We start from the raw sequence: 25,619 nt of genomic DNA on the forward strand, positions 1-25,619 counted from the left end.
AAAACTGAGGATGGTGGCAGGAGATTATGATCATGGTATCTTGCTTATATTTATGAAAGTTTCTGATAAAAGTTAAAAAATAAAAAAAAATTGCTTCTTCTACATTCTTTAATCTTAATTATCCTAGTCTTTGTTTCTTAATGCACAAATGAACTAAAGATAAGACTACAACTTTATACCTATATGTGTAAAATAAAAGGAGACAAAATTATGAAACTATAAACTGTATGTCAAAATACAATATAGACATATCTTTTCAGTAAGGTTTAAACAGATCATGAAAACAAGAAAAACTAAAGGGAATCCAGAATACAACTGGGAAATGAAAATGGTACTTTTTCAGCCTTTATTTCATCTCCCTGTTTAGTACAAGTACTTGAAACTTTAAATTAACCTAGTAATGAGGAATGTGAAATTTTATATTTGATAATGTTTGAGACTACTTCCCAAGCAAAATGTGATGGTATATAGTCAAGACTGCAGAGAAATAAAGGTATATTTTTATCTATAGTTTCACAGATTTTCTGAGGCAAACTACAGTCAAGATCTCACCTTAATGACTTCTCTCATTTCCCTTTGCTCTAATTAATCAAAACCTTCATTTTAACCAATGTCTTCCTGAATATTAATAAGAATAAAATACCATTTGATGTTTGAAATTATGGGGGTAATCTCAATGACGGAAATAGATGACTGGGAGGGGGAAAATGCCTGATTAAATATATTCATGAGGATGTCAATGGTTTATAAAGCCAATGTCTGTGAACAAGACAGCTGTAGGTTGCCTAGGCCTTCTCTGGGGAGGTGTGTTCCTGCAATGATCACCACTATGGACAGCCAAGGGTCACCACGGAAAGGTATGTGAAACAGATAAGCTAGTTCTAGGCTTTGCCTACACTGCTGGATGGGACATTAATATGAAATTTTAACCAATAATATAGGATACAGGTTATAGGGAATTGGAAAATGGTTGCTTTTCTCTAAGGATAACATGATCATCAATAACATGGATCAGAAATTATTGTGATGATATACAAAATAAGTTACCATATCAGCCTTGGCATTGAAGTCCAGTAATGTAAAGAGGCTGTAAATACTCACTATTAGAAGGAGGAGAGAGGGTCACAGGTCCCTCCCTTGGATATCTAGGCATTATTCCTTTCTTTGGGGCTAGAATACACAGGAGGTGGGAAGTTAACAAAGACACAATTCCGGGAAAGCAGCTATTATGAGTCATCACCCATGCTAAGCTTGAAATTTTCAGTAATGTAGCTCCTGCTAGGAGTCCTTTTCTTATGTTACCCTAGTAAATCCTTCCCTACATCTATGTATCTAAGCCCAAATAATTCATTGGCTCTCCAAGCTAGCCTCTGATAGAATCATCCTTTGGTCTATCATGAGTGCTATCTGGAGAGAACAGATCCGGGAAAAGACACACAACAAATTGGCACTTGAACATGAGGCATGATAGACAGAAAGTTGAGTTTGGAAAATCAGTAGCATGGGTCTTACTATGTATAATAAGTAATGTAACTAAAGATGAGATATCGGAAGTGGGGATATCCCAGGGTAGCCTTCTCTTGTGCAGTATCATTACAGGTATGTAGGTCCATAAACCCACCACCTCAAAGTGTCTATATTTTATAGAAATTGGAAAGAAAATTAGTCATCAAAACTGTATTTATTTAGTCTGGCTAAACTGGAGGGAGACAGTAGCTCAATTTCTTTCTTTACTATGCTTGTAGTCATCTGAAAATTTATGAAAAACTATGAAACTTCTTAATCATAATACAAATTAATTAGTCCTTTGTTGGTGGTGAGGAGTACCAGGTTGCTTCCCTTCTCTGTTTCAGTGATTCCCATTTTTGAATGAAGAGAGACTTTCCAGATTTTTTGTGTGATTTGTGATACCAGCAGAGTTCTTTGTTTTAGGTCCATTCCTTTCACAGGTGGAGAGTGGAAGTCTTTGGTATCTCTCCATGGGATATCATCTTCATCTCCAACTCCTATTCAAGCACATTGATTCTGCAAGTGGAAAATGGTGGTAATCTAATAGCCAAAGGGTGGGGCACAAGTGTGTCTTTAGATTGTGTTTTCTCCTGAAGGGACTTCAGAATAGGATCATGTTTACAGTGGACTCTTCCTTAAGGAATGGGGTCAGCTGCATGAGTATGGGGGAGGCCTGAAAGTGGCTAAAGGAATAGAGAATTCACTGCACTCTGTGAGAGTAGCATGCTGGGATAGGGTAGCTGGAAGGTTGTGATGGCAGTGGCATATCCCTTGCTTTGGATAACAAGACATGCCACTGCAGCTCAGCTTTCTACTGAGGGAACTGACCTATGTAAAAGGATTACAACAGAAGAGGAATATGTGAGTAGTATCTTCCATATGAATCTCTTATTCTCTCTTATTCAATGAGTAAATTAGATAGAAAGGAGAATGAGCTAGGGGTTCTGGATTGTTGGGAGCTGAGTGGAATAGAGTAAAAATTGTATCTGTCTTAAAGATATCTCCCTTGGATCCCCAAACCCAGAATTTGTAGAAAGAATAAAACATGAGGAAAGAGAGAATGAGCTAGAGGTGACAGAAGATACTCCTGTGGCCCAACCTTTAATGTACATGGGGCCCTTAATACTGGTTCAATATAGGAAACTAGCAACCAGAAAATTCTGCGCCTGTGAACATTTTGAATTGAGAAACAATTTTAAATAAGAAATTAAAGAGCCTCTCAAAGACTGGTTCATGAGGCTGTGGAATATGAAGCAGTTTGAATCAATCTGCTTGAAAGAGGAGAAACTGAGTAATAGTGCGATTTATCCCTCCTTGAGACAAAGCTACCTAAACTGAGGCAATACAAGGGAATCAAGTCCCTGATGCACTGGCTCTTATGAGCTGTCAGGAACATTGCATATCACCAGCAGAAGTTCCTGTGTATTTCAAGGAGTAGACGAAAATAGAGGAATGAGAGGTGTTTTTGAGGGAACTGGATATAACAGAAGTGGTGTTTGATTCCAGTTCACTGGGATGAATGGGACTGTATTCACTAGAGAGTTAAGAGTGAATGTAATTAGTCAGGGCTTGTTGTAGGGTTTAAAGACATTGTTCAGGATCATTATGGAGCATGATCCTTACAAGGTAGGAAAGGTTTAACCAGATATGAGTGGTATTTAGAGAGGTTGAGAAAAGGGAAAAACAAACAAAGGCACCTTCCAAACACCAAAAGACAAATGTGGTGAGGTTTGTGCTTGCATTGAGCAATAGTTCCCAGGGAAAAATGTTTAACAGAAGTCCATATGCTATGCTTGTTAGTCTTTGGAAAGCTGTAAATCAGATTGACAACTCACTGGAGGTATAGAAGAGGTACTGATGTTTCCACCTGTACACACTAAAATGGAAGAAGACCTCAAAAGATAGGAACTAGCCAGTTGCTGAACTAAAAGAGTGGTCAAGTTTGCAGGCATGTTAGGACTATGCAGGACAGAGAGTGATGTTCAATTCTAGATTTGTCAGTATCCTAGCAATATGTAGACTCTTGAGAACAGGTGAAAGCATAGAGGTAATGAGTAGCTGCAGATAAATATAGATATAGAGAGATGCAGATTGAAATTGCTTTTTGATAGGCTATTGCCCGTGGTCCCTAGGGTGTATTTTGTATATTTCTCCTTTGCAAGAAAGAATAGAAAGTGTGTGTGTGTGTGTGTGTGTGTGTGTGTGTGTGTGTGTGTGTGTGTGTGTGTAAAATGTGTGGTATGGGGACATGCTCAGGAACTGTATACCACAGATAATTTTGACTGAGGATATGGACTGTGAGGCATTCTTGTGACATTGGGAAAAATGTGAGTCTGTGGGAGTAGACATGCTTCATCTGGTTCTGGGCCTTTTAGCACACAGGAGACACCTATAGACAGGCAGTAACCATAAGGAAGGCCTGACAGACTCGGGACAGCAGCTGGAGTTGTTAGCAGTCATGGTGAATGAGGGCCCAATATGCTTCTTGGCACAGGCCTTCCTTAAACAATGGGAATGGCCTCTGCACAGCCAGCACTGTGGTTCCATGGCTATACCTCAGGGTGAAGAAGTTGAACAGATAAGGAAGAATGGTTTTAGTTTATAGACAACTAAATGATGTAGTATTATCCATCCATGTTGAAGTTTCCAGCAATGTTTAACAATTCATACAAACAATAGGACATTTTCATGCTGTTTCATTTCCTTTGTTTCTCCTCAGTGTCCTGTCTTGAATGAATAGACATTTGTTCATGTCTTACCAGGAAAACTATCACAACACAGGGTTAAAGAACATCCTAATCACTGTTCTAGAAAGCAATCATACAAAGGCACAATAAACTAATTGATCATTCTTCTCCAGGAGACATGTGGAAATGCCTAATGTCTATAATTTGTGGTTTCAATTGAAGTGAGGAAGGACCGGGAGGTTACCAGCAATATGATGGAGAATGGAATTTCAAATGGGAAAGTGTGGGGGTGGGGAGGGAGGGAATTACCATGGGATATATTTTATAATCATGGAAAATGTTAATAAAAATTTAAAAAAAAAAAGATATAGAGCTGGCAATGCTGCTTCCCTTGAACAAACCAGCTCCAGACAAAGGGGCAGCCCACAAACTCAGTGTGGTTGAGACTGACAAGATGAACTGCAATGAGGCCACAGAAGTCTTTAAATATACTTTGTCACAACTCCAAAAAGGATAAAATAATATTTTCTGCTTCCGTTATCTCTATATGATTTGGCCAAATTGATTCAGCTGCATTAAAAATTCATCTCTAAAGCCAGAATGCAAAAAATGCTAGTATATATGTGTATTATAATGAGGACAGTGATATCAGATGTGTGTCTTACACTGATTTGTCAATTTGGCTGAAGTAAAGGACATTTCAAAATGAAAAAGCAAAGATAAGGGAAAACAGACTAATACAAACTAACTACCATTATGTTCTCAGTAATATTTGCAAGAAAATTTGTTTCATGACATGAAAACAAAAAAAAAAACACTTTTCTTTTTAATCCCTTGGTAGGATGAAAATCCTCAGATGATAAGTGTACTGACAATCAAAGAAACTCTATCTAGTTATGAATTTCTTAGAGCTGCTACTCCAAAATTGTTATTTTCCAAGTACATTTCTCTATACATGTGAATCAACTGCTCATTTCCTTACTGTATAAAATATATAAACACATTTCTATATCACATAAAATAAATTTTAGAAGATGTTTCTGGAAAATTCAAAGCCTTCAATATGAACGATATCACAACATACTTTGCAAGTCAATATTTTCATATTGTCTGCTACACCAATTTTTTGGCATAGTCAGCTTTTGGATATTTGAGTTTAAGTGTTAATCCAAGAATAAATGTTACAATTTCCCATTTGTGGTGGACATTTGCAATTGCATTTATCAAAGGTTCTTTGGAATATAGATTCCTGAGACACATATTTTTATATCAGAAATTCTTGTGGGAGTTGGACTGTAGAGTTAACTCAGTTCAGCAAGTGTTTGCCTTGCAAGCATGAGTACCTGAGTTCAATCTCTAAAACCCATTAAAAAAAAAAATACAGAAGCCCAATCATCTGTAGCTAGGATCCACATATGAGAGAGAACATGTGGCGCTTGGCTTTCTGGGCCTGGGTTACCTGACTTAGTATAATACTTTCCAGGTCCATCCATTTTTCTGCAAATTTCATAACTTCATTTTTCTTTACCGCTGAGTAGAACTTCATTGTATAAATGTGCCACATCTTCATTATCCACTCATCTGTTGAGGGACATCTAGGCTGGTTCCATTTCCCAGCTATTATAAATTGAGCAGCAATAAACATATGTAATTACAATGATTGTAATGGGGAGGTAATATGATGGAGAATGGAATTTCAAATGGGAAAGTGTGGGGGTGGGGAGGGAGGGAATTATCATGGGATATATTTTATAATCATGGAAAATGTTAATAAAAAATAAATAAATAAATAAAAATTAAAAAAAAAATACAAATATGGTGGTGCAAACCTGGGTGTAATCCCAGGCCTGGAGAGACAGAGACAGGAGGATCCCTGGGGCTTCCTGGCCAGTCGCTATAGGCTGATTAATAAGGTCAAGCTAGTGAGAGACCATGTCTCAAAACAGGTGGATGGCACCTGAAGAATGACACCAAACGTTATATTCTGGTGTCTACACACGTTCACATAAAAGCATAAGCACCTTTCTGTACACATGCACCTACATACAAACACACATATAAGAGGTTATTTTGTAGTAGTGTCACTAGAGTTAAGCCATTTTAATTTGATCCCTCTGTTGTTTCCTTCTTTATGAGAGGGTGAATTATTGACATACAGGATGTCTGTCTCTGTCAATCTACTGAAATAGAAAATTAATAACAAAACCATCCTGATCAATATCAAAAATGTCAATGATGGTTGTTTTATACAGAAGGGAAATTGATCAAATCAATCTTCCTTGAACTTTTATGAGCATGTGATCACAGTAAAATGCTTTTCTTGATAAGTAGTGGAAAAAATTCTACTGACGTTGAGCTACAGAACTATGGATGTGGTCCCTGCCACACAGCTGCACAATGAGCACTCACAGAAGCCTGTGACCAGCTGAGATGCGAACTCTGCAAAGCCTGTGTTCTGCCCCTACTCAGGAACTTAACCTCAGCAGGCCAGTACTTCATCACCACAGTGTCATAATAATTGCTAAGTCCTTGTCTATTCGGAGGATTCTCCTAGAGCAAAAATTTAGAGGAAAAAAAAAAAAAACTGAAGTTTTTTGCAAACATGACATTACTATGGTTTGTTAGCAAACCATGATATCACATTATTTTTATGATAAGATTTCTTTTTTCCTCAGTAATCCAACAATCATGTTTCTTCTTATCAGAAGTGAAGAGAAGGCCAACAGATGAAGAGTGCTACCTCTGCCATATCAATGTCCAAAATGTACATATATGACACTGATATTGTAAAATATATTTTATTTATTTATTTGATGGGGGGTAGAATGTGCGTGCCAGGGTCTTCAGCCACTGTAAACAAACTCCAGAGGCAAATACCCCCTTGTGCATCTGGCTTATGTGGGTCCTGGAGAGTTGAACCAGGATCCTTTGACTTTGCAGACAAATGCTCTAACTGATAAGCCATCTCTCCAGCCCCTGACACTGATATTCTTTAAATGATGCATTTTAAACTCATGAAAGTCTGACCATTGAAAATTAGTAGCAATTCCTAAGACACTAACTTATGTAAAGAGAGTCAATATTAAGCTCAGATGAATTTATGCTGGCAATGTTTACAAAGTCTCGAAGTACTGCATGGAATAATACAAAAGTGCAGAAAGTCATTTCTGAAACCATATGCTGTGTGTGTGTGTGTGTGTGTGTGTGTGTGTGTGTGTGTGTGTTATACTCAGATGAAGACATTGCATTTTGTCTTACACTGGCTATTATAATACTGGGTCATGCAGTTCTGGAGGTGGACAAGGTTTCCCTAGATGAAGTAACGTTTAGCAATTTCCACTGAATAAATCACCCCTGAATGGTTCCTGTGTCTGTTTAGCAGGGGCACTCCTGCTGCTGGTGGTGTGGAACCTGCTCTTCTGCCAGAATGTGCACTCACTGCCAATCTGTCCCAGTGGGGCTGCCAACTGCCAGGTGTCTCTCCGGGACCTGTTTGACCGGGTGGTCATGCTGTCTCACTACATCCATAGTCTCTCTTCAGAAATGTTCATTGACTTTGTAAGTACCTCATTTTGCCTCCTGACAGTGGTGAGGATGCACGAGGATTCACATCATATCACCTCATGAGTAAAAACAAAGCATCAGTTATACAGAGAAAAATTGACTATTTCATGAAATCTTAAAGATTTATAAAAATGTGATGATGTTTAAAAGTTTTCACTCTAATTTGCTATGTAAAATAATTTTTATTGTAAACTTGTAACATAACATGCTAAAATATGTGTCTTGGGAAAGGCTGTGATTTCCTGTTCTTGCCTGTAAGGAGCCAGTCTCCACTGGCATTCTGCATTGAACACACTACAGATATATAAGATATTGACTTGCTTTGCAGTGAATTGTCTAGGCAGCATAGAACCAACCTAAAAAGAAACTAGTGAAGAGGAGACAGAAAAATAATGGCTTCTCAAAAATCCCCCAAATGCAAGGAACTGCTGCTTTAGGATTTCCAGAGTTTAAGTTTCGCTTTGCATTCAGAAGACTGGCTCACAACTGGAAGCAGGTTCTCTCTTGATGAACATTCTCCAATGGCTTTATGTTATGGGTTTGGTATCAGTCAAATAGGCCACATCAGGCTGCAGTAAGTCAATAAAATATGGACTCATATTGTGTATCTTACTCACTAGTTTTTTTTTCATTGCCCATTTTTGACTGATCACATTTCATTTCTGAAATCTGCATGTTAATTTTAAATAACAAATATTTCATAAATAAAATACATTAAAAATAAAAAGAAAAATGATATTTAAGTATTAAATGTTAAGTATTAAATAATATTTTTTCTATTTTAATTGTTCATTGCTTAATATTTTCTAAAGTTTTATGCCCTGTGTTTTATAACTTATGTGGTTGAAATTAACAAATTTATATTCACCATTTATGAACTTAATACTATACAAGTGTATATGTTCAGGTGTATTTGAGCGGTAAAATTATAGCTTTATAATGCCTAGCTAAAGGAAGCACATCTAATTAGACTCACAAGAAATGAGAAAAATAAATATAGACATATGTACATATTAGCTCTTAAATAGTAGAGAAAGATTATATTCAAGCCACTATTTGTTAGTTTTCAATTTCTTGCTTTCCAAAAAAGCAATTCATAGGCAAGTTGATTCAAGGAATTGGGAAAGAATCAAAGGAATTGGAATGTTAGATACCTAAAGAAAAATACTGAGATTACATAACAAATTGGAAGTACACAAAAGGAAAATAGTTTTTAGTCCTTAATGTCAAGTTTTATTATATGCTCATTAAAAATTTGTATCAATGAAATGCATTAATATTCTGGCTATGGATTCATATGTTCAATTCCAAAACCCCAAGTAAAGAAATTTCCCATGCTCCCCAGGACAAACGGTATGCCCAGGGCCGCGGATTCATTGCCAAGGCCATCAACAGCTGCCATACTTCCTCTCTTGCTACTCCAGAAGATAAAGAGCAGGCTCAACAGATTCCTGTGAGTTCTCAACCCACTTATTCCCAAAACAATAGAAACAGTTCACTGGCACTGCCATTCTGCGAGTTACCAGAGCACTATAATAAGCGTAGTAACCACATATGCAGAGAAAAATGGAGGAAGAATGATCAACCAAAGAAAAATGATATCATGTAGTTGATAAATTATAAGTGCAATGACATGCTCACTTACATTATGGCAGATCCATGAATATAACACCATCTTTCCCTGAGATTGTTTATTATATAGAAAACTTCTAATTGAATTAGACCCCTATGGTTAAATACATGTTCATGTATATATGTAAGAAATATATTGTTTTCTTAATTTTATATTGCTAATGGTTCTTCCATCAGCAATACTTTTCACTACCGAGCACCACATCATCTCTTCTTCACTTTATTCTCCTGGTTTTATTTCTTCTCTGCCTTCATCTTTATTCTTTCCAGACTTTTCTTCCTTCTCCTATGTCTTAACTGATAGTCCTTCCACCAAGGAGGACCATTAAATACTACATGCCCATTGCTATAATGATAAGGTCTACATATCCTGACAGCCTGAATTCTTAGTTATTGTTCTCTCTTTCTTATGACTTGATGCCATAAATAAGTTTAATATGACTTAAACCAAACTAAATACACTCAAGCATATACACACATGCATGCTTCCCTGTATTATGTTCTCTCTTCATGATTTTATGAGTGTACCAATGTTCTATTATTCTCATTAATAATATTGTGATACTGATGATAGAAAATGAAGGAACAAGCAGAGAAGGAGGAAATAGTGTTTATGGAGAGCTAATACTTTGATAAACACTCCACAAAACACTGTATTGCCTTCTGCATTTAATAAAAAAGTCTATAACAGAAAGTACTGTTATTATACTTTCTGAAATAATTTGTTCCATCTTCATGCCTAGTAAGAATGAGAGCCTGGGTTTCATGGAACTCAAGCCTTCTCTCTTAGTTTTATTTCACAATATTCCCAGCACCTTATATGGCTACTATCCATTTTGGCCTGATAACCTTTAAATGTTTCCATTGCAATACCCATGGATTCTTGTCTAGTCTTCTCATGATTATTAGACACCTGAAAAACATTGACATTTTAAATAAATAAATATTTTGAAAAGTAAGCATTTTAAATTAAGGGTGAGTTTTATGTTTGATGCTGGCAGTAAGCTCGGACTATGGGTCTTACTTTGAGATTTTCGCCAATGGTGTTATTAAAGGCAACACTACATCATTTTTCTTCACCTGTATATGCCCACTAACAGACTGCTGTGTGAGAAGCAAGGGACAGGGAAACATGTAGAGCAAAGAAAGCAAGTTTTTAAGTGTCATGCAGTCTCTACTCTGTCTCTGTTCTAACACCCTAAAATATAAGAAAAGTCACAAATGAGGATTGTAGTGAGCAAGATGACTCAGTGTGAGAATTATTTGGGCTATGCTTTTAAAACTGGTGACATCTATCTTTTTGAGCACTTATTCAGTCCCAGAAAATTTTGCTTTCTCAAAGACAAGCAAAGCAATAAAATATGGACGACCTCATTGCATAGAAAGAAAGAGAAATTTCAGACAGAAATACAATGTCATCAACTGTAGACATCATTGAATAAAGAAGCTATTTAAATAAGCTACTATTTTGATCACTTATGTCAGTAGCTGAAAATTTAAATTTCTACAACGTCCATCATTTCAAATAAATATATTATATACACATAGACATGAAAATTGATGTTTCAGTTCAGCCTTCATGAACAAAACCAAATATAACTAAGCCTGCTGTATTTCACTTATTTTAATATAATTGCTATATGTGATTGCTTAGCCGGAAATACTTCTGAAGCTGATACTCAGCATGCTGTATGCCTGGAATGACCCTCTGTACCAACTGGTGACTGAGGTGGGGGGTATGCAAGAAGCCCCTGATGCCATGCTATCAAGAGCCAAAGAGATTGAGATACAAAACAGACGACTCCTAGAGGGAATTGAGAAGATAGTGGGCCAGGTGAGCAGCCTGAAGCATCTTTGCCTTCTTCATCATGGTAGAGGTGATCTCTGCAATCAGACATGAATCTTGAAATACCTTGCTTTACAAAAACAAAATGTAAGCATTCTTTCATGTACACTGCTCTTAAGCAAAGCAAGAGCTAAGTCCTTCATAGCACTGAATTCTCATGCACGTAAGTCTTGGCACTCAACTGCCATCTGAAATCGCGTGCATGTGGACAGTATCCATAATGGTTTTCCCATCTTGGACACTGGCTGCTCAGTCTCCAAAGAAAGGAAACCAGCATATAGAATCTGTAAGAGTCAAGCTTTCTTTAGAATACTCTAGGACACATGCATTAAAGATCTGGTCAGATATTTTTCTTAGAATGTAAGGAGATAGAGAAAACAAAAAGAACAGCAATGTTCATTTAGAAGGTGCCCCACCTTTGCAGTTACTCCAAGGAAATTAAAAAGATGAGGATGTAGGGCAGGAGAGATGGTTTAGCACTTGAGAAGCTTGCCCGTGAAGCCTAATGTTCAATTCACCAGGTCCCACGTAAGCAAGACACACAAGGTGAAGCAAGCAAGCAAAGCTGCACATGCTTACAAGGTGGCACACACTTCGCAAGTTGGATTGTGGTAGCTGGAGTTCCTGACGTGTCAATTCTCTATCTTTCTCTTTGTCTCTCTTTCTCATAAAAAAGTTATAAAAGAAAAGGTGAGAATGTAGCCTTAGTACTTAGACAACCCTACATTTTAGAGATTTGCCAAAAGGAATATCCATTTTCTGGAAGTTTCTTACTTTATAATGTATAGGGAGTTAGTTCATGAAGTGTTGTTTTGCTTTGGCTTTCTACACCAAAACACTTAACTTTGTACTTAATCTTCCCACACAAATTGTCATACTGAGATTGAAGTAGCATTTTCAATGCATATCTCCCATCAGGTAAATTCAGCATTGTGAGATATCAGCTTAGCAGAATTCTGAGTTTTTTAGAAATAATGTATCATCTAAAGAAAAATATACTTTTACATAAATAATAACATTTTATATTTCTCTTTTTGTGTACAGTGTATGTGTTATCATGTGTCATTTCTTGTCATTATCATGGGACAAGTACATAAATCTGAGCAAAATCATGGTGTAAAATTAAGACCATATTAGGCCAGTAACATATACCATAAACTTATTGATTTCAAGTTTATTTCTGTGAGCACATGTGCAATGTCAGGAATTTGTGCATAAAAAAGTACCAGGTGTGATTTCTCTTCATTCCACGGGTTTTTGGATTTTTGTGGATACATGCAGCTCAACGCATGAAAATGATAAATACTATCACAAGCAATAAAGTGTACATTCCAGGCCTGGAACAAGAATGATGATGTGTAGGAGCCCATTAAGTAAGAGGATAGTGCTCATTCTTCCAATTGTCACCAGGTCAAAACCCATGGTCTATATTAAAGTATTACTTGGTCTTCATCTGTGAACTCCTGCAATAACATACTTTATGTGTGATCTTTGTTCTGGTACAAGTTTTTAAATGGCAGATTTGTTGTAATCTGTTTAGAACCTCATGTCTTTGGCTGATGTTTTACAGTCCCGTCTCATCCAAAAACTTTAATACAGTAATTAAAATCTATGAAAATACTAACAATAAGAACTGTGACTATCTTTTCTGTGATTAGGTCCATCCTGGAGTCAAAGAAAATGATGTCTTCTCTGTCTGGTCGCAACTTCCATCCCTGCAGGCAGCTGATGAAGATTCTCGCCTTTTTGCTTTCTACAACCTGCTCCACTGCCTGCGCAGGGATTCACACAAAGTTGACAATTATCTCAAACTCCTGAAGTGCCGGATCATCTACGACAACAACTGCTGAGCCCACAACCACCCCGTCTGCTGAGATGCTCCTTACTGACTTATCCCATCCTTTAGTTTTAAGGTCTTTCAGTGCATGCTTGGGTACAGTGGGTCTCTTCTTAAAAAATAAAAATTTACTCTTCAAAAAGTTTTCTTTGTTCATTTAATAGAAGATCCATCACTATGTTTTCCCATCAATTTTATATTCATTTAATATAATATAATAATGTAATAATAAGGTAGGCTCACAAAAATATAATTCATAGTATAGATAGTTAATATGTGTCACATAATTAGAATCAAAGAGTGAGATTACTATTAATTAGTCTATCTATACTATCAAGAAGATAGAAATTTGGGGATTCTGAAAGCAGACACTCTCTCTGGTGAAATGGCAGATAATACAAGTGTTATGCAACTCTAGTATCTCTAACTAGGAAAACAGTGCTAAACAATCTGAAAGGGTTAGTATACAAACATGAAATTACTCTTAATATTGGTAGTAGCTGTCTGCAACTGTGCTTCTCTGAATTCTTATTTTAGCATTTTCATGGACACAACTCCATTGCAAATCTATCAAAGATCTCAGTTTAAGACATGAAATATTGTTAGAGGAAAACACTTCAAAGGAACTTTAATCTGATGGGAAATTAATACCTAGATCTATAAAAATCTCCAAAAATTAAACACCAAAGAATTTCCCCTAAATTAATCAATGGGGAAATTAGTAGAACACATAGTCCTCAAAAAAGAAACTCAACAAATCAACAAAACACAAATAGCCAATAACTTTTGTTTGTTCCAGCTATCAAACTCCTAGACATACATACAAAGGATTCTAAGTCCATATAACACAGATGTATTTACATATCCAAATTTATACCTGAATTATTCTTAGTCACTAAGATATGGAGCAAGCTCACATGACTATTATAAGATGAATGGATAAAGGAAATGGAGTATATAAACACAACAAAATTTATTCAGCCAAAACCAAAAATGCAATTATGCCATTTCAGAAAAAAGGATGGAGTGAAGGTCATCATGTTAATTAAAACTAAGGTACATTCAAAAAAACTAGATATAACTGTTCTCATATGAGGAATTTATAGTTAAATAGATATGTACTTATAGGGATGACATCAAAACATGATAGGTAATATGACTAGGAAAGAGGAGGCCTTGGAGAAGAAAGAAGACAAGATAATAGGGAAGTATTAATGACAAATACTACTTGTTTTCTCTCATATATAGTCTCTACACACACACAAACACGCACACACACACACACGCACGCACACACACACACGTACGCCTTAAAATAAGAACCAAGACTTTTTTTCTTAAGATTACATAGGGAGCAGAAGAGTAACAGTTAAATGGAGAAAATGGTTGAGGAGAAGTGGGTACAGTGTGCCATAATACAAATGAATATTGTGTAGACTAATTTGAAAATTAATTTAAAAAATGGGACTGGAGGTATAGCTTAGTGGTGGGGGCATTTACCTGCAAAGCCAAAGGACCCAGGTTTGATTCCCCAGGATCCATGTAAGCCAGATTCATAAGGTGGCACATGAATCTGAAGTTTGCTTTCAGTGGCTGGAGGCCCTGATGTGCTCATTCTCTCTTTCTCTGACTCTCTCTCTTTTTTTTTTTTTTTTTTTTTGGTGTTTTGATGTAGGGTCTTACTCTGGCCCAGGCTGACCTGGAATTCACTATGTAGTTTCAGGCTGGCCTTGAACTCATGGATTCCTACCTCTGCCTATCGAGTGCTGGGATTAAAGATATTCACCACTACACATAGGGAGCAGGCTCAAGGTCTGGGGTACAACAGCTATTAAGACCTCTGGAGTCTTGGAGGACTCTGAGGGAAAAGTATGTGTCAGTTGTCATTGGGAACACTGATACTGTTGCCATTAAATCTTGTATTTTGATTTAGTAGCAGGAACTGGTTCATGATTACTATCCTTGAAAATATGTATGGCAATACAAAATAAGAATTATAGTAAAATAAAGCCAGGAGGGACTTCTCTGTACAAGATTAGTCAGCAGGAGTGAGTGTAACAAATTCTATTGTGAGGAGGAAAGCATAGGACATTCCTGCAGTTAGAGGAAGGGGATTGTACTCCACAAAAAAAAAAAAAAAAAAAACAAAAAACCACAGATATTCCTGTGGAAGGAACATGATATAATACAAGGCAATAGTAAAGAGCCATATCTGTTCTGTGGTGAAATACACAAATCCCTTGGAGCCAAAGTTGCTCTATGGACCTATGGACCTCATGAGGTTATCCAACCAGCTGACTGGTCCAACAAATGAATGAGTTAGGATTCTTACCATGTGTCTGATTATTCCTGACTCATAGAGTTTAATAGGACACATGTTGCTATAAGAAACAGATAACTTTTAGCCAGGCTTAGCAAACACCAATAGGATTTATGGAAATCATGCTTATTTGTTTGTTTGTTTATTTATTTATTTATTTATTTATTTATTTATTTATGTATTTTGTAGGAGGGATCTCATGTTGAATTCCTCAGGTTTCTGTCATATGTGGACCAGTTAGCTTTCAGGATTGGAGCAGGGCCACAGTCTGTTTGACAGGCTCTGGTGTGATGAGTTTACATCTCTTGGTTCATGGGTATGGGCCCAACTTTTCAAGGGCATCTGGGTCTCCTTGTGTTACAAATTTTCAGAAATCAGAATCAATGGCAGAAGAATCTGGCATACCTATATTAGTCTAAGCAAAGTGATACCATCAAACAACCAGCACCATCAACATTAGCAAGTAAAAACAGAACTCTAAATTGTTTTTAAGTTATGGCTGGGCTCAAATTTGCCCCACATGCACCTTAGGGCTGGGATCTGAGATCTTTCCATAGCGATATACCTTATTTTAGTAAGACATATTATGGATAGATTGGACTAATATGAATCAATAACTATCAAGTAAACATAATCAATGAGGACAATTTGGGGGGGGTTGATTTAAAGGTAAACAGTGGCTAACTAATCAGAGCCAGGCAGAGGCAGAAGGCATGAGTTAATGTTAGAACTTAGTACCTTAAGCCAATATCAAGCAGGTGAGTCTATTAGTCTGAACCTTTGTTTTTATTGTAATATATTGTAGCTATGTTCTCTTACTGGGTATTTAAGGCCATGTAGGCAGCCAAAATTTACTATCTATTATATTTTAGATGTAATGTATGGCTCTGTAGGAAAGACTTTTAGGGACCTGTGAGAAATTCTATGATTATCAGCATCAACATCTACTAGGATAAGTCAAGGCCCTGCTAACCAATAGTTCCCCACCCCCCCTATTTTGGAAACCCGGAGGACTGATTTTTCTCTGATATGACTCTACTGTTGCAGATACTGACTTGGAGTTCATCCTTGGTTTACCATGTCCTCACTGATCAAGAAGACAGGTAATTTACTATAGGCTAGAAATTAGCAAGTGTCCCATTGTCTCCTGTGGCCTTCTGACCTGAGAGCAAGAACCAAAATATTAGTTATCCTTTAACTCCAATATTCCCAATAGCCTTTGGCTTGTACATATGATTATTAATCACTGAGAGATTGTGCACATCTGATTAGTAAAACAGATTTAGATAAAGAGGTGCAGAAAAAGAGGGTTAGCAAAGCAGATCCAGTTACAGAATGACACAATGATTTCAAGTCATTCTGATTAGCATTTAAGTTTAGTTGTCAGGTGACAGTGTAATCTATATCTGGAACATAGAAAACATACACATTTTATCTTTTACATATCTATCACTTACATGATGTTGATGTTCACAGTGATGAAAACAATATTTTGCCCACAACTTTAAATAAATTGAATTTATTTAGAAATTATGTATCAAGAAAAATAAGACAGTATAAAAAACTTGGTATATATGTTCAAAAACAACTTTTGCTGGGCTGGAGAGATGGCTTAGTGGTTAAGCGCTTGCCTGTGAAGCCTAAGGACCCCGGTTCGAGGCTTGGTTCCCCAGGTCCCACGTTAGCCAGATGCACAAGGGGGCGCACGTGTCTGGGGTTCGTTTGCAGTGGTTGGAGGCCCTGGTGTGCCCATTCTCTCTCTCGCCCTCTATCTGTCTTTCTCTCTATGTCTGTCGCTCTCAAATAAATAAATAAATAATGAACAATTTTTTTTTTTTATAAAAACAACTTTGGCTAACCTTTATACCTAGGTAGGTATGAACTAATCCCCAAGCTGGAAGCAGAACAAGAGTTTAAGGTCATTTTTTTTAGAGCAGGGACTATGTCTTAAGTATCAATAATAATCAATAAGCAATAAACTTAAGATACCAGAAGTATGACAATTATATAAGCAAAACCTTGACTAAGACTGATTGTAGACAACTTAAGAATACAGCCAAACTTGGTCATTATTGAGCTAAAATATTAGCCTGATTTTAACATACATTAAAAAATATTATGACAGTTATAAAATTATTTCTTAATCAAGTTCCTTTAACCATTGAACTTTTTAAAGCTTAACATAAATCAATATTTATGACTGATAGATTATATAAAGCTTAGACAAATTATATTGACATTGTTTGTATATAGCAGGTTTTCCTAGGACATGAGGAGCTTCCTCAGTTTTTCTAAGGAAAAATTCACAAGACTAAATCACCTGCTATGAAACTTAGATAATAATAGTAAAACAGCATGAAAAAGACATAAATTATCTTAAGTTCACAGTGCTTTTTATATATAACAACCACATAAGAGAACTAAATAATAAAAGGTTGACAAATAGAAGAATATAGCTAACTTGGTTGAGGACATTAAAGCCAGTCTTTTACAACCTTACAGCTATTATCATGACCAGATTAACATCAGTAAGTTAAAGTTTTGAATTTACAACCTGAATATCATAGCATCCTGCAACCAGCTAGGGCCATCCTTTGTTAGTCTGATATAAGCTCTAAACTAATAGTAATATTATATCTCAAGTAGTCTATATTCTTAGCAAGCACATTCATACTTAATTAGCTTTGTTTTTAAGCCGACTGATTTTTCTCATCCCTTCATATGCATACTTTATCTTACAATCTGTGTAACCATTCTATAACAATCTTTTTTATCAAGGTTGAACATCAATCATCTAAAGTTTCTTCTTCAGTTTATCCTTTTAAGTAACTTATTTCATTATAACTACCAGCAAAAATTGTCCTTCTTATAAGACCTTTTAATATGACAATTTAAGTTTTTTTCTCTCTATTGTCCTCAAACGGCTCTTTGAAATAACCTTTTACAAAAGAGTAGACCAGACTTGATTTATACTATTTATCAATAATATACATATATATTTTATCATTTGTTCATGTTTGGAACATCTTTTTTATCAGCTTTCTGAGACACATATTATAAAAATATGAAAGATTAGAACATTGTTAGATATTTTAGAAATAAACTCAGTATTGAGTCCTTCTGAATCTAAACACAAACCTTTATGCTGTTGTCTGTTATCATTTCCATAGAAGCATAGAGAGATAAAGTAAATTTAAATTATTTACAAATTTCTAATAAGAAGTCCCCATCTATCCCCAGCAATTTTGGATCATGTTGGGACCAGGACCTATGATTCCCTGTGCCTGTAGATTCCATTGGCTCTGCAAGGAAGGGAAGCAAGAAAGCGGAGCCATCAGGGAATTCCCTGGGAGCAGCTCAAAGCCTAAAAGGGGCTTATGACTTGTCTCCCTGCCCAACAATCATACATGTGTGCCAGGCTATCCCTCCTATTCTAGGGCCACCTGGCCGTTATGCAGATCAAGCCCTGCAGGGGGAGCACTAAGTAACACATTGCAATTGCAGGTACCTGCTCATGTGCAGTTCCCCATTTTGTCCTTGCTTTGGAGAGTTGCCCCAGCCACAGCTAGTGAAAGCAACACAGACAAGTTTTCCTAGGTTTTGAGCATTTGCCTGGGACTGGCCCCCAAATTTGATTGATCTTTTGCCCCTGAGGAACACAGCAGTTCAACATACCCTTTGGGTGCAAGCCTGGAGGGGTTCTCCCTTCTTTTCTGGTAGGTATTTGTTTGGGTTTAGGGCTTGAGTGGATTTCACTCACATTCATTTAACTCAGAGGCCTTGGTAAAACCTTGGAGTAATAATTTTATCTTGGTTTGTTTTTTCCTCAGTGTCAGGTCCTGGAGTGCTAGAATTCCCCAGTAGCTCAGTACCCACCTTTCTGTGGCCTTGGGTTTAGCCAATTTTAAGTTCTATTAGCCAGTACCTCATTACTGGAGAGTGTGTTAGGAGGCAATTACGTGTGGGGGTGATCTTTAGCCCTTAAGCTCTGATCTGACTATAGCTATGCTACATACATAGATAGTTAGATAGATAGATACATAGATGATTGATAGATAGATAGATAGATAGATAGATAGATAGATAGATAGATAGATTGATTGATTGATTTCGGGGAGTGTTTTGGATTTCTCTCAGGGCTACAAGGCAGCTTCCTAGTTTTGCCATTTTATAAGTTTTAAGAGTAGTAAATCATGTATTTTTTCCTGTCTATAATCTTAGCTACTTTTGGTGTTTCAGCATTGAAAGCTGGCCATCCTAATTTACAGAGGCCTGTAACTTTCTGGAAATCATCTTAGTATAATTATCTCCTGAACATTCCCCTTTGAAGGATGGTTTATTTTTTTTAATATGCACTCTAGGACAGTGGGCTTGGTGATAAATATGCCCTACAGTGAACTTCCCACTGTGTTGTGGTGGCAGAACAGACACAAAGACAAAGCTTTCTTCAGTGTGCACTGCTCAGGACAGAAATTACTCTGTAGCCCTAGGGCCAGGAGCCACACACATTGATATCAACTGCACTTTTCATACAGACTGCAGTTGGCCATCTCCCCCTAACACATTCATTCATTCATTGAGTTTAAATATTATTTTTCCTATCTAATCCTACTCATAATCCTGATCTAGCTAGTTACTGAGACCAGAACAACTTCAATCCTGATCTAGCTAGTTATTGAGAGTGGGACAACATCAGCCCTTATCAGAACAACCTCTGTCCTTACAAAAGAAGGGACATCACCTTGGAATTACCACAATATTTAAAACTTCTGCAAGGATCAATCTGTGCAAGTTCCTCCAGATCCTGAAATCACTTCAGGTATAATTCAAATATGTCTAGTTACAATCCCAATTTTAAATTCTAATTTGCAATTTCCTCAAGGAGTTCTTACCTGGTCCAGATGTCTGGTTCAGTCTTGTCTCCATCCACTCAAGAACTCCAGTCCTGGGATTCACAGTGTCCTTGGGCCACGTGCAAGGGAACCCAGCTATCATGTTGGGGGTGTGCACTCCTCAGTCCCAGGGGCCACTGGTAGGCTGGGAGCCCCAGTACCAGTAGCTCTTTCTGACCAATGGGAGCCATGGCAAAGGAAAATATTACTGAGATTTTTCACAGATGTTGCAGAAATTCTCTGGAATGGTCACTCCAACACTAGTATGAGTAAAAGTAGAGAACTTTATTTACACAAGGACCAAAGAGTTTGAGATAGCTCTCCAAAGAAGCTCTGACCCAGAGCTGAGATTTTATTATCATTTTATAGTTTTCATAGCTAAGAGGAGGGGTAATTGTACAAATAAGATGTGGCAACTTGAGTATCGATCATTTCTGTAGTCAGGTCACCCTAAAAATGAACTCCATTTTACCTTGTTTTAGCCTAAATTGTCTTTCCTTCTTATCATCCCTCTGGGCTCTTTCTGAAAAGTTCTCTTTGGGATTTTGCTGTCTGATGACAAAGGTAGGTTTAGCTCCTCAGCAATTAACTCTTAGAGTAACTCAGTGAATCAGTTCAAATTTTAGCTTCTTTTCTACCACAATTCAAATTTTAGCTTCTTTTCTACTACACAGGGAACCTTTACATAGAAAAATATAATAGACTGAATGTTCATCCTCTTTCAAGTCAATTAATATAGAAAGACCTTAATGTGCAGAATGAACATCTGTCTAATGTACAGAATGATACATAAAAAGTTGTTAAATCATATGCATTCTTCAATCTTAAAGTGACTTGTCACAGAATTCCTTCAGGAGCCACTAAAAAGTCTAGACTTCATGCTTACAAACATAGCAATAGAGATCTTTAAAAAAATTATTTAAATGAAAATAAGCATAAATTGTTCCTAGGAATCTTAACACTCTGGATTTTGATCCAGTAATAGCAGTAATTCAATAATGCAATAAAGACAGTTGCCACAAAAATTCAAGCTTCAGAAAGGAGAGATAGCTTATTATATTTTGTGGGGGGCGTAAGGGCCTCATCTTCTTTGAGCTGACAAAGGGCTTTGTTGGTAGGTTCATTCCTTTGATGGGTAGAGAAAGTAAGACTCAGAACATTTCTTGAGGTCAGTTTCTCCTCTCTAATATTGATTTTTGTCAATGAAAAAGAGGACAGTCTTTTACCAGGAGCTCCCCAAAATTATGAAATTTGAATAGCCAGAGTCCTCATTCCAAAATAAGACTAGGTCAAAATCAAAACTCACTTTATTTTCCAGCTTCTATAAACATGAATTTATATTTTAAAAAACTAACAAACAAATGAGCATTAAAAAATCCAACCCAAAGCTTGTAGGGAGATCTTCATAATACAATCATGGCTGTTGTCAGAGAAGTTTGATGTACATGAGTATTAAAACAGTCAAGATAGGCTGAGAAAAGGAAAAAGCAGAAAAAAGTTGTGACCAGATAGCAAATGCGGCAAGATTTGTGCTAGGATCAAATAGGTGATCATAAGGAAAACAGTGATAAAATCACATGTACTATGTCCATAAGCCTGTGGAAATGAATACCAGTTCTCTAAAAGGTCCTAAAGGTGCCAGTGATTTCCACTGATCCTGCTACTGGCGATATGATGCAGAAACTACCCCAAGCAATTAATTAAGTGGGTGGCCAATGTTGCCAGTAAGAGCCATGCTAAGTTATTGTAGACTCAATAGGTGAACTAAAGACTTGCCATTCCCCTACAGATGTGCAGAAAGGTTGAGCTCTGCTGAATGCTGTGGCTCAGTATTTCCAAATCATAGCTACACTCAAAACAGCAGGAGTATGGGCAAAAGTAGCAGGTCCTAGTGCAATGTGTGCATCATTGTAAAATACGTTCATTTCTGCCCTGTCAGTAAAAATGCTAAAGGATTATGTACTTAGGAAACACTTACCACAGACACATTTGGAAAAGTCTGATTGAGGGTATGAACTTGTGCTGTTGTGGGTTGGGAAATATGAGTCTATGGAGGTAGAAATTGATCTCCCAACCCTGGACACAATGTTGTGAACAAACAGCCCATAGCTGCATAGCCAATTCAGAGACTGTCAGAATTGGGAAGACAGCTCCAGACAGAGTGGGTTTGGCAGGCAAGCATTAAAAAAGCTCCTCCTACACCACTGGCAAGGCCAAGCAGCACCCCACCTAATTTTACTTAGAAAAATTGACAGTCCTGTGCAATGTACCTAAGGAAACTGCAAGTCTCATGGAGACTGGAAGAACTTCCAGTCAAAATAGTATCTCCCACTTAAGGTATTCTACCCAATGTTGCTCTGGGGATAAAAGAGTTCATAAAAGCTTGAGACTTTTCAGATTGTATTAACACTTAAGGTGTTCTACCAAATGCTTCTCTCAGGACAAAAGAGTTCATAAGAGCTTGGGAGTTTTCAGGTTGTATTAAACCTTACTAACAGTTTTTAGTAACCCTTTAGATATTGAATCCATGTTTCGACTTGTACTTTCTTGAAGTGTGACAAGGAGGTTTCACACAGATCCACCAACATGTTGTGTAGACATGTGTAGGGTACAGTTTTAGGTCATTGATATTAACTTTTAAATCAAGTATAGTTATAAAAAGAAAGTAAATAATTGAACCTTATATAAAGGGGAAATTCCATAATGGCAGAAGTTGGAGCCCTATTACAGGACCAAGCCGAGAGAGAGAAAAGCCAAAAGCAACCACTACTAGCACAAACAAGTATCATTAGGAACTCCAAGCAGATCTAGGCCCTTAGGATTGTTATTATTTTTGACAATAGCAGCTCCAATGATGTACAATCAGTCTCTGTCAGTGAATTTTAAACCTGTTTGAATTTTTCCAATTTTAAAACTTTTATGTCTCAGTCTTTAGCCAAGCAAACCAATTCATTACAAACTTAACTTTTGTCAAACTCTCTGGGCATGAGCAGCAGATCATAGCCAGTCTTTGTGCCAGTATCTCAGTTCTAACAAAGTCCTCTATGGTCTTTTCTTCCCTAGAAAGCTCATAAGCCAATCCCTCCAAATACAATTTTCTTTGCACTTAGCATTTTCAAACTTTCATCAAAATAGTCCATAATACTTGGCTTACCACTCCAGGTATATGCAGTTACAAGTACCAACTTTCCCATTCCTCAAGCATACAAGTTCCAAAAGACCAAAATTCACATGGTCAAATTCACCTCAGTAACTCTACCCAACTCCTGGTACCAATTCTGTAGCAGATAGTTTCAGATCGTTGAAATGAACTTCCAAACCAGGATGTTATAGAAGGAAGGGAATTTATTGGATTTTACAGATACAGTAGAAGGTCCATAACAACAGAAAATGTTGACCTCCTGTCACAGGACCAAGGAGAGAGAGAGAGAGAGAGAGAGAGGCCAAAAGCAACCACTACTAAAACAGACAAGCACACTTCAGGAACTCCAGGCAGAACTGAGACGTTTTTGTTTTTGTTTTTTTGAGTTATGGTCTCACTCTAGCCCAGGCTGACCTGGAATACACTATGGAGTCTCAGAGTAGCCTCGAACTCACAACAATCCTCCTACCTCTACCTCCTGAGTGCTAGGATTAAAGGTGTGTGCCACCACACCAGGCAGTAGAACTGAGACATTTTGTGTATCTCAGGCTAGAACTCGAGTCTGTCCCAGTGACATCTCCTTGTGCCAGGTAGCTTGAGATTTAATACTTTACTAAAACTTAATACATTGGAGGACATCCATTTAAACCACCACGCTCTGTAAAAATTTCATTATGCACTGTTAATCTCTCTATGGCTGATTTATTTGGCAAAGCATCCAGAAGAGCACTAAAGACAGAAATAAAAGAATTTTATGAAGTTACCTGGCATGGCTAATAGCCATAAAGTTGTTGAATAAAATTCCTGATCCTGGAAGGGATTTCTCCCATAGAGTTTTTAGAAAGTGAGACCCTTGAGGACATAAACATATCATGTCTATTGAGGCTATTGCCACTGTTTAGAGTTTCACAGCAGGATTAAGTTGAAAGATTTATTATTTATTGCTGAATGCACCACATGTTTTTGTCCACAACATGGTGAAATCAGATTTGTATTAATTTTCAAGCTCTCTCCATGCTGGATGTCCCTTATAGCCCAAAGCCACTATGTAGGCTGCTTGTACATCACTGTTACCAACGTTACTACTTGACCTCTTATTAAGAGAACCAGAAATCCTAGAAAGTACAGTTCAATAGTACAATAGTGGCACAAGTCTTATGGGTGAAATCAAAACATTTCTACTTAGATTTAAGGTCAGCCACACAGGAGAAAACCCAGATTTTGTTTTGTAAGACAGTCTAAAAACAGGAACTTGGGGAAGTCTTAGAGTCCAGTAAGGAGGCTACTGCTCTCCTTTTATTAAACAGACATGATGTACCTATCAAGCTCTTTTCCAACCACAGGAAAGCATAAGAAAATGATTTAGCAACCTGGGACACCATTTGGTTTGGGCTCATTTCTTAACAAACTGTTAGCAACCTAGAGTCTCCACTTGCATCAAGCTGCACCTACATATATTTAAAACAATGGATATAAGTTAATCTTGGTCATTGCTTGGTCAAGTGTTGCTTCTATTTAAACATACTCCAGAATTTTTCTGAGGTCAGGTGACAAGAGGTCATCTGGGCCTCAACTGGTTTTAAATGCATACATTTTAAGGCAAACTGTATCCACTAAGTGAATTTTAGGGAGATTACCTGATTTACCATCTTATAACTGTTTATTATTTGGCATACAAATGACTAATATCAGATACACCACGAGAAGAGACTTCAGCAGTTAAAAAAGAGAAGGTTATATAACTCTAACCTGCAAATCAAAGCAGAACCACTATATTAGCTCCTCCTCCTAAAATCTTATAATGAGAAATCCCAGGTAACTACTCAGTGTTCTTGAGTACTTTCTCACTCATGTGGCCTTTTGAGCCATTGATGCTTTACATGGGATGAACAGGCATTTCTCTATGTCTCCTCAGTACAATACTCCAACATAGGGCTCAGTGAATTTGGTAATCATTGCTCTAGAAAGCAATTGCACAAGGGCCCAGCCATTCTCTAACATAGACATCTTCCTCTTAGGGACAAATAGTTGTGTTGAAACATGTACCACTTTCAAAATTCAAGTGAGGGCAGGAAGGGAACAGTGTTACTGGTTCTATTAACTATCCACTCATACTTAAGGCAGCATCCAGAACAAAGAATAAATAATATATTTTAAAAAATCTAATTTGCTAAGAATTAAAAATTGGAT

General features: G+C 37.0%; 1 protein-coding gene across 2 annotated transcripts; it reads left to right on the top strand.

Annotated features, from left to right (window-relative positions):
* The first annotated feature begins 829 nt into the window (after positions 1–829).
* LOC101615673 (prolactin-like) lies at positions 830–13,088 on the top strand. 2 transcript variants are annotated; one of them, XM_004668382.2, is made up of 5 exons: positions 830–857; positions 7,576–7,754; positions 9,106–9,213; positions 11,047–11,226; positions 12,897–13,088. In XM_004668382.2, the coding sequence occupies exons 1-5, from the start codon at positions 830–832 to the stop codon at positions 13,086–13,088; spliced, it is 687 nt and encodes a 228-aa protein (XP_004668439.2). The 2 variants fall into 2 exon arrangements, with proteins under 2 accessions (XP_004668439.2, XP_004668440.2); XM_004668383.2 differs by having other exon boundaries at positions 7,579–7,754.
* Positions 13,089–25,619: the final 12,531 nt, after the last annotated feature.

The sequence above is a fragment of the Jaculus jaculus genome, chromosome 17 (genome assembly GCF_020740685.1).
Source record: "Jaculus jaculus isolate mJacJac1 chromosome 17, mJacJac1.mat.Y.cur, whole genome shotgun sequence".
Classification (NCBI taxonomy): Eukaryota; Metazoa; Chordata; class Mammalia; order Rodentia; family Dipodidae; genus Jaculus; species Jaculus jaculus.